This window comes from Gymnodraco acuticeps, unplaced genomic scaffold (assembly GCF_902827175.1).
Source record: "Gymnodraco acuticeps unplaced genomic scaffold, fGymAcu1.1, whole genome shotgun sequence".
Taxonomy (NCBI): domain Eukaryota; kingdom Metazoa; phylum Chordata; class Actinopteri; order Perciformes; family Bathydraconidae; genus Gymnodraco; species Gymnodraco acuticeps.
In genome coordinates, this window is record NW_022989762.1 from 283,904 (window position 1) to 293,939 (window position 10,036).

At 39.5% G+C, this 10,036-nt stretch overlaps 2 protein-coding genes across 5 annotated transcripts in view; both read right to left on the minus strand.

Moving 5' to 3' along the window:
- The window catches only part of LOC117545637 (kinesin-associated protein 3-like), a 30,283-nt gene extending 24,235 nt beyond the window's left edge, over positions 1–6,048 (minus strand). For 2 of the 4 annotated variants that reach the window (XM_034215499.1, XM_034215492.1), the window contains exons 1-4: positions 5,884–6,048; positions 4,290–4,421; positions 3,648–3,805; positions 1,837–1,898 (exon numbers count right to left, since the gene is read on the minus strand). In XM_034215499.1, coding sequence (XP_034071390.1) covers positions 1,837–1,898; positions 3,648–3,805; positions 4,290–4,421; positions 5,884–5,912 — 381 coding nt within the window. In that variant the 5' untranslated portion in view covers positions 5,913–6,048. Of the gene's footprint in view, positions 1–1,836; positions 1,899–2,275; positions 2,463–3,647; positions 3,806–4,289; positions 4,422–5,883 lie in introns of those variants that run through there. The other 2 variants (XM_034215507.1, XM_034215512.1) reach the window with 2 other exon arrangements.
- A 1,542-nt stretch (positions 6,049–7,590) lies between these two features.
- On the minus strand, positions 7,591–9,797 carry pdca (phosducin a). The gene is made up of 5 exons (XM_034215784.1): positions 9,675–9,797; positions 9,289–9,425; positions 8,740–8,959; positions 8,377–8,489; positions 7,591–7,779 (listed from the first exon to the last, which is right to left on the minus strand). Exons 1-5 carry the CDS (start codon positions 9,718–9,720, stop codon positions 7,591–7,593), a joined length of 705 nt encoding a protein of 234 aa, XP_034071675.1. The 5' UTR covers positions 9,721–9,797.
- Positions 9,798–10,036: the final 239 nt, after the last annotated feature.

A 10,036-nucleotide genomic window follows, 5' to 3' on the forward strand; every position in this document is an offset into this window, starting at 1 on the left:
AGTCAGGGTCCTTTTTATTTTACTGTAACTTTGGAAGTTGTGTTACCAATGCTTACTGTTTATTTGATACCCATTTGGTAATGCAATTAATAAAAACAACAAGGTTTGGGTTCGTTCTTCAGATGACTGTAACATTAATGTGTAAGCTCAATAATGAACTCCAGCTCAACCAACCATATTGTAATATCTAACTAATCATCTTGAGATATGACATTAATAATTGTAATATACACACATCTTATTGTGAGGTTGATTTCACATACACTACTTCGACGTTAGCTTGTCTACATACTTGAGCATAGCCAATTTAAATTAACCTTAGCGATGCATACAGTTCCTACGTACATAATAAAATATCTCTAAGTTACAAGGATGACCTTATTTTATCAACCTCAAACAGAAGCCGTTTGTTTTACAGTATTATCCCACTTAACGCTTAACACTTGTCTATTTCGTTTTAACCTTTATATATACAGTCTATGATTTTAACTTGTAGGCTACGATTAGCATCGTTAGCACCGATGTAGCTACCACTCACTTACACACTAAACCAAGCCTTAACATTCATTACGTAGCCGATTAAAATCATTAACACATAAATAAGTACTCGATTTTCACTTACCGCATGCATGCACCGTCTGTTTTAATCGCAGAGCGAGTCACAATAGTCCGATATATAAGCATGAAGAACAAACAACCACGGCCGGCTTCAAGTTGTGTTCCCTGGATGAGCTGAGCAGGCAGAGTCCCTGTAGCTTCACGGAGCAGCTAGCAGAGAGACAAGAAGCTAACAGCAGCAGTCACTTCACAGAGCTGTCACTCAATGTGACCACGCCCTAATTTATGCAAAAACGTTAAGACCTAATATAAATAAAAAGAAAACAATTCACTCACAGATCCATAATCATGAAGGTGGAACCTAACTATATTCATAATAATATTTATTGCATCCATGGGTAGAAACATGTTTTTTTCTGCTGTAAAGTTGGGCATTTTAACATGGGGGTCTATGGAAATTGCTCCTTTCTGCAGCCAGTCCCTATCGGCCAATATATGAACTGCAGTGTGTGGCACTTCCGTATTGGCGTCCCGGTTCTTCCCCAGAGTTTGCCGCTTGGTCCGTCCACACGAAAACGCTGGAGACGCTGTAGTATATATGCCGGGCCCTTAAGTGGCGCTGTACTTACACCACAAAATACACCAAAAGCAGCAAATAAGACTCACCGAGCATGGTTGCCATGGTTGCCTGGTTGCCCTTCTGGTTATTCTCCGCGGTGGATTTAGCAACATGTAGTTCTCCTTGTCCACTTGTTGTATCATGGTCAGTAGCGTCTGGAGCAGGAAAGCAACCCTGTGATCCGCCATTGTTGTTGTTGTTGTTGGCGAAACGCATCAGCAATGACGCGGGTGGCGCGGGGGTGAGCAGGAGAGGTGGGGAGAGGCGGGGCTACGGCGTCATTGTTTTCAGGGAATGATCGTATAGGGCGTACACACGGAGCCGCAAGCGTTTCGTCCTCAGACCTACCCACTTTGGGAGCCGTTATCAAAGTGTATTGGATTTGGGCTCCGAATCCGCGTTTCCGCTTCGGCCTCGTGTGGACGAACCGTCTAAACGATAGAGAACGTTAGCAGATTCAACTGATATCGTCTCTGTGTGGATGGGGCCTAAATGGAAGTCATACATTATTGCATGATATGGAGGACTCAAATTTGGTGTTACTGCTAATCAGGATATAACGCTGAAGAATGTTCATGAAATACACAGAACAACATTTACAGAATGCTGTTTGAGAGCTGAGATAAGGGGGGAGTAGGACACAGTGTTTTAGTTGTTACCTCCATTCCATCAAAAGGAGTCAGCTCTCTGGGTTTCACAGGTCTTTTCTCTTTCTTCTCCACTGGTGACACACATACGGGAAGAACATTAGGAAACATAGCAGTATTTCCTTTGAAACGCCTGCTTCTTCCTATAAGGTTAATGATTGTATAATATTGTTTATATTATACAGTTATATTTTCTGCAGAATCCTTGCATCGTGTATTCAACATCACAACATCTGAAAGGTGGATTGATTAACTGGTAAACAGTGATCAGACACATCTGAGTCGTTACATGTTTAATGTTTTTAAGGTTGTCTTTCCTTAGAAGTTCTAAGTTATAGAAAGACAAGAATCAGCAAATAGTGATTTCAGGGACAAAAAATGATTAGATCGATGAAATATGTTAATCAAGCCTTGAAGTAAAGCTTTACATGTACAAGTGTGATGATTTGACCTTCATGCGTCTATCGTTTGTCCAACACAGTTTAGATCGAGCCACGCCCACTTCCATATTAACGTAGCTCTTAACGGTCGCGGACCCGTTTCGAGTGGGTCGCAGATGTGTGAGTGAAGAAAAGAAAAAAAGAAAAAAAAATTACTTGTTTTTGTTGGGGGAAAAAATCAAACTTTAATTTTGAAGTCCCGATTTTCTAACCCTTTGCATGCAGTAGGCGTTGGACTGGAAGCACCTGAGACCATCAACGGTTTTGAAAACTTCTGTCACGTAGTGATCATCTTCTCAATAAAACATCTTTGCTGATGTTTTTTCGAGTCTTCTGGCCAATCAGAATCAAGATTGTTGCCGGAAGTCCCCGCGGAGAATAACTTTGCGGTAGAACTATTCTTTATACATCCATGGGTACAACTTCAAATACAAATTAATTTAACACATAATGAAATATGACCCCCAGTTTGATGATTGACAGGTCACAGAACTACCTACCCTTACCCACAATTTAAAGTAATTCACACAGACTCTCTCCTCTTTACTCTTCTCTCTGTGTGGAGCAGCAAGCTGTCAGAACAAAGTGAAAAACAAACAATGGCATAAAATATTATGAATATGTCGGGTAGTAATACATCTATTTATTTTCTTCTCAGAGTGTACCAGAATGGGAGAGTCCCCCCAGACCGGTTGGGTTGTCAGCATGTGTGCCTTTTTATGTTATACAGTTCAGCTTTGATTCCATCATCTCATTAAACCTTATTTAAAAGCATGTTTTTGTTCTGTGAACAAGGGATATAAGGGATATATGCACTGCACTTCACTTTAACTAATAATGTATGCTGAAAAGCGTATATATTACTGCACGATTTTTTGTTGAATAGATTTGAGTGGTTCGAAATGTCGGGACGCGATCTATTGACTAAGAAAAAAGTGGGTCCCGAGGCCTGACCAGTTGAGAACCACTGCTCTAGTTTATCATTTTAAAATCCATGGTGAATTAATATAAAAACATAATATTAACATTTACTCAGCTATGCATAACTGTGATCTTCTTTCATATTAAAAAAGCGCGTTTTCATCTTCTATGAAGCACTGACTGATATACAGCCCATATCGTTTTTGATCAAGCTAGAGTAGACGTGATATTACTTCAGCGTTAACGGCGACCTTCTCTTTACGCAGAGCTACGTTAATGCGGAAGTTGCAGTGGTCGAATCTAAACTGGGTTGGAAAAACAAGACACAACCTTCATCTGTGCCACTGTAGATGCTTCAAGTAAACTGAATTTGTCTATTGGGTTTGCATCTAACTTTGATGGTGAACTATGGGATATGTTGAGACTCAACAGCAAGGTTGGAAAAAAGAAGACATGACTGACTTTTGCCCTCCACAGGAGATGACTTCCTGTTCTGCAGGTAGTAGAGGAGCTGCTCCACCTGGGGCAAACGGGAAGCAGGGATGAGTTTACACTCCTCCACCACTTTCTTTGCCAAAGCCCCCACATCTGTACTCGGAGACAGACTCTTCACTCGGATACTGGAGTGAGGACAAAGACAAGGAAGTGTTAAATATGTTTATAAGAATGCAGGCATGAGTCATTTGAAACGTAATACTTAACTGAAGTACATGTAACATGATGAAAGATCATTACCAACCTATAATTATGGTGAAAAAATACTTCTACCATCATTATTTCCAATGTTTCCAGATATTTTAGGAACAAGCTGATAAATGACACTAGTCCATTCCATGTTAGCACACCAAACAGATGACTGTTTATATGGTTATCTAATCCTATTCACTCAGGATGGTTAAAAAACAATAATGAGGAAGAGGTAGAGAAAGATGTGAATAAAATCTGGAGTGGATGGCGAGATAAAGGAGATAATAATAGGTATTTAGCTCAAACTTAAACTTCCTTTCATTTCACTTCAAATAGAGGAAGAAAAAAAGAGAGACTTCAGCCTCAGAGCTTATGGTAAAGAATAGGGTTCTGTGTGGGAATCAAGAGTAAACTCACATTTTTTGTCCCTCCTTCCGCTCACCCAGCATATGCCCTCCTCCCTCGGCCAGTATAGAGGCTTCCACCTCGTAGTGAACCACCAGGGCCTTCTCTGTGGGGTGCACATCCAGACTGCCCGCAGTCACTTTGCTTTGGGTGAAGATGAACAGCAGATGTGAAAACAATAACTAAAAACATTGTTGTTCCATAACTTTGTAAAACTCCAGTTTAAATACATTTTTACAAACCCTTGCATTTGGCTTAAGTTTTAAATTCCATAAATGAATCAACGTCTCTCTCAAAACTAACAAGCAAATGTCTCCATTTCCACATTATTTCTAGTGTATTATACTGTCTATTTGTATACCTGATCTATAGTGTATATAATGATATTGCTGTTTATAATTATGTGTATACCTCCTTATAGTGTTCATAGTGTAAACACTTCCGTTTGTATCTTCCACATGTATATATGTATATGATAGCATGAATAATTCTGCACTTTCTGCTTGTTTTGCACTTCTTGTGAGATGCTAACTACATTTCGTTGTCTTAGTATCTGTACTCTGTGCAACGACAATAAAGTGTTATCTACTCGAAATGACTTTAAATGTTGATTAAGGAAACAAGCAAAAATAAATGCATAAAGAAATTAAGATATTGGTATATTCTGTTATGGTCCTCGGCTGTCAAGCCAGTAACATTCAAACACATTAAACCATCGATGTAAGCATCCATCAAAACAAACATATGATAGTGCCTAGTGTAATGGAAGACACACCCAGAGAGCGAGATACTGTACAGCAGAGGCCTGTTAACCGACTAACATACTAACGTATGTTTCATAAAGAGCTGAACTATAAGAAAAACTAGCTCAACTCAGTGTAAGACAGCTCCACAGAAGCTCGTTTGCTAGTCAGTTTATCGCTCTGTATAAGTTTCACAGTAGCTTGCTAGCTATGTTAGCTGTAACGAAGATACCCCAGCCCCCTTTATTAAGGGAACGTAATGGCGAACCCCGTTCAATTATCTGTTGGTTTAATGGCGTTGTGTTTAGCGGCATAAATAATTGGTCGGTTGGAAATGAAATACATATGTAGTGTTTGTATGGTATTGTGGTAGATTCGGCACTGTGAAAATCCACCACACAACACAAGTTTGTTCGGTGTACCGATTCACACAGATCAGCTGCAAGCATGACAAATGTTTTATTTGTTGTTTACATGTATGCCGAATTGTTTGGGAGGTTAACGCGAATACAAAAAATCTCTTAGGACCACCAACATTAGGTGCTCCGTTTGCCCGAAGACCACGAAAACATAAAATTACCCGAAATGATAGCAATCATTGGTGTGAGCTTCTCTCCAGGTAATAACACGTTAACAAGACTAATTAGATACGATTGGATTTCAATAACTAACACTAGTCTTATCAACCCTCGGTGCTTGGCAAACGTCTATAGTTGCAGCTGACGTAGTATGTTGGCATATTTTAATTATATTAACAGATATATTGCAGAAAGAATGGTAGTAATGTTAGCTAGCTTACGTTACTTTCACAAAAAAACATATTTAACTAACGCTGTTGGATTTATGTTAGCTCTATGTCTCACCGTTTGAGGTAGCGCGCGTCATCCTGCATCTTCTTCAAATGTGAGGTTTCACTTTATTAATTAATGTAATTGCTCGCTAACATTTATTGGATCACACAAATCACGACCATAGAATCATTGTGCTAATCGCTAGCCCCACTGTCAAAACAGCGAGAATGGACTACAAACATGGGTCATGGAAGATATGTTTCCCAAAGTTCAGACTACCAGGCAGCACTTATGTTCGTGCTAAGTACAACAACTGCTCCAATAAAACATATTGACAGATACATAGCTAACCAAATATGTTATTAAGGTTTACCATAACACCTGATCATGTAGAAGACAACACCGTTTGATTTGTATAGCATTTTGGGAGCAGTTGAGACTGAGAGGAAGCAAGCGCCTGAGAGGCTGAACTCGGGGATGTTTGCTTCACCAGAGCAGCGTTGAAAGTTGAACTGATCCATCCAATTTGAACTATCGGACTAAATACTTCTCCTTGGAGCTTCAATTAATTATAATGATCGTCCAAATAACGTACAACCTTAAGACACTGTAATCCTTAATTCTGTCACCTTGGTACCCTCGTGTAGTTAACTCATTACACATGAACCATTGGTTATGGGGGTTGTTTACATAGAATATAACTTAAAAGGCTTTTCTCATGGCTTGAGAATCAATGATCAGGTCCCAATTTATTATTGCAAGAAGGAGTTAAATCACATACAGAGATATGGTTCAACTCACACACACGAGATATGCTGCTAAAAGGAGCAGAAAGTAATGTTATATAGTTTTCACGTCATTCAGTATCATATTCGTAAATCAGGTTGGCAACCGATGCAAGTAGACAATAGTGTGACCTCCTGTTACTGTATATGTTCCATTTACGGTAGTGAATGTTGCTCTTTGCCCTTAAAAGAGTCAACTCTAAAGAAATGCAGGAGAGAACAGTCTATATTTTCTGTGTAGAAACAAATGAATCCAGTCTTGGCTCCTCCGGTCTCCCAGGAGGAGCTGCAAAATCACACAGCTCCAACAGTATTCGGTAACAGTAGCAAATAGAGTTAAACTGTATTTTCCACCAACAATCATTTATAATACTTTAAAATTATGGATTTGCAAAACAGGGGACTTGTCTCTGAAATTGGATCTTTCTATTAAAACTGCTTTTTCAAATATGTGTAACTTGTGTGTCCCTCAAATGATGTCACACTTAATTCCTACACATTGTTTGCTGTGTGGATGGGTGACATCTCAACAACTTAAAAACGCATGTTACCCACACACACCGCGTACTATTGTGGCAAGTACAAATATTACCACAAAAGAAGTCTGACAGCTGACCTGCTGAATATCTGTATTGTGATCCAAACTGAGAGCATTTGGTTAAGTGGCCTTTTATTGTAGAGCTATAATGTTGATGCAAAGCAATATTTCAGCACAGACTTTCTCACACAACCCACGGCAGCTTACTCTGTTTATATAACCAGCATTCAGTGTCTGGCATATTTGACTGTTGTGTATTTATTTGCACGTGCCATGTATAGGTTTTTCTAACTCTAGTGTCATGACTGCAACATTTCCCCGCCACTGTTTTCCTCCACTTCTTCCCCAATCCCTTTCCTCAACTCTCTATTGTTACATTCCCTCTCTATTTACTCCTGTTCTGCCTTTCTCCAAACTCCCCCCTTCTCCTCCATCTGTTTCTCTTTCCTTCTGCTATTATTCCACATCCCCTCCTTCGTCCTCATCATCAGCCCATGCTGTGAACTCCTTCTTCGGTAACAGGCCATATTCATTGAGAAAACCTTCCACATCTGTTGCGAAGAAGTCTTCATTGAAGTGTTTGGTAACAGCCAGGAAATGAGCCAGTGACTCACCAGCTTTGTACACTAGCAGGGCAGGAAGTACCTGGAAGCACATGAACAGGAAGATGAGCCTGCAGGCTGAGGCTGCTCAGTGAAAGTGACACTGCTTTTATAGTCACTACTTATTATCTTAGAACAATAATTTGAACCTTTTTACCATAACAAGGAGATCAATGCAACTCCAATGTCAGTTAAACTGTGGAAAATGCTAAACCAACAATTAGATTTGTTTTTGTTATTACAGCCGTTAAATATGACGAAAGAAATGAGCAATTTAGTTATTGTCGCTATGCATGTCAAGCTTTGCATTCAGGCATGATTTAGTTCACAATGATAAGAGGACAAAAGCAATTTTGTCTTGTCAATAATTTGATTGTGCTCTTTGGTTCTGGTTTTGAAAAGGTGTTGGTCTTTCTAGTGCCACACACTCAAATGCTAGTCATGTGAGGTGTTTAACGTCAATTTGCTTCTCATGACCTCACAGTTATTCTTAAAAGTGTGACTACAAACACTGCTACATATACCTGATTGGGAATATTGTGATTCAATCAAATGTGTGTAATTGGTCATAGGTCCTGTCTTAATAATATTACCATTATTGTTACTTTCTCTGCTGCTTTACTTTAGAGAGTTTACTAACCTCAGGGGTGAAGCGCTCAGCAGCGCCTGTAGCCACAGCATCAATACGGCAGAATCTGATGCTGGAGTACTCCAGAGCCAGGCAGTCCAGACATGAGTTCAGCTGCTCGCAGCCTAGGAGGAAACAAGGCAGAACTGTGAGCAAACAGTACTGCAGTGAAAACATATAGTATATTACATTACATTGAATTACATAGCATTTAGCTGACGCTTTTATCCAAAGTGCCTTACAATAAATATATCATAAACGTGCAACAATTAGTCGACTAATCTAATTGAAGACGATTTGTCGTCAAGAAAAATCCTTAGTTGAGGGAAGCCCTAATTATAACATGAGTCGATGAGCTAAACCTATGAATCCAACCTTTGACACCGTGCTGGTAAATGTGGACTATCACGAGAGTCATCTGATGTTCCTTCTCTATGACTTCTAGGAAGGCGTCTCCAGACTCAAGTTCTTTGACTTCTTCAAACGCGGGTCCGAAGCTCAGGCGCTCGTGCATCTCCTGCATGGACTGAGTTCTGTAGCGCTTCAGGCTACCTTCATCCTCCTCTTGGATCATTTCGTACTCCTGAGCACTCATCTGGGGGTGAGGAATATTGTGTTACTTATTTTTGTTGTTGTTAGATTCAAATCTATTCTATTGGCAGATGTTTTTTGTCAAAAGCTACTGAGGAACAAAAAAAAGCTGCAGTAGAATATTCTGCACCTTAGTTGTATGATTAAGTCTGTCTTGTGTGTCTGTTTCTTTGTGGAAGACTCAGGTTGTAATTTGGATTCTAAATCTCTGTAGAAAGCATTTCATTGGCACATACTGTACAGTTCTAGTCTATTGCCATCCTCTAATTTACTCTAATATCTATCAATGTCATGCTTTCCTTTGTGTGAGGTTCAATGAGTGTTTCCATCCACCTTTCTGTTGAGTCTCTCCTTGTCATCCTCTCTTGGGCTGGACATTTGTCTGAGCAGCTCTCTCTTGCTTTGAGGGACAGTCGGATCCAAGCTGTCCAACTTAAACCTCCGCCAGTCATTTATTACACCCTTTGGACCTGCAGATACAGAGAAAGACCACAAATAAAAACATAAAAACGTACTTAAATATAACGTATAAATGAAACTGCATGTAGTCAGTAGAAATATAATTGCATGATACCTCAATAAAATACATATGTATCGGTTTTATGTCAAAGTGTTAATGATGATATGATGATTTTGAAAACGTATAATATAGAGAGTGCATTTAGACTGCCAATATAGCAATTAATGTCTGCTGCATCTCTCTGACTCATGCCGCTGACCTGTGTGATTGACAGGTAGCTCCTCCTCCTCCTGGCCGGACATCATGCTAGCAGTCTAACAGAGAACACACACACTGGATCATCTCACTGGTCACAGAGCGCAGGTGAACACATGTCGTTAGGAAAGAACATCTTACAATTCCATCCCAAATAAACCCCTGAAATACCAAGTTGAGTTTTTGTTTTGATTGTATTGCTTGTACATTGCTAGTAAATAGTTAGCTCAGACTTTGTGAGTTCACTATATTTTATTGTATCTTGTTTGAAGCAGTTGTGTTTATACATAATTCAAGCTTAACTGTATGGTATAAAGATAATTGATTGTCTATGTATTGTCAAAAGAATAAGATACGCCCAGACAT

Coding starts and splice junctions, on each gene's coding strand:
- pdca (XM_034215784.1), bottom strand. CDS start 9,720: ATGATGTCCGGCCAGGAGGAGGAGGAGCTACCTGTCAATCACACAG. Junction 9,426..9,674: donor GCTACCTGTCAATCACACAG/GTCAGCGGCATG, acceptor CTGTATCTGCAG/GTCCAAAGGGTGTAATAAAT. Junction 8,490..8,739: donor TTACCAGCACGGTGTCAAAG/GTTGGATTCATA, acceptor GTTTCCTCCTAG/GCTGCGAGCAGCTGAACTCA.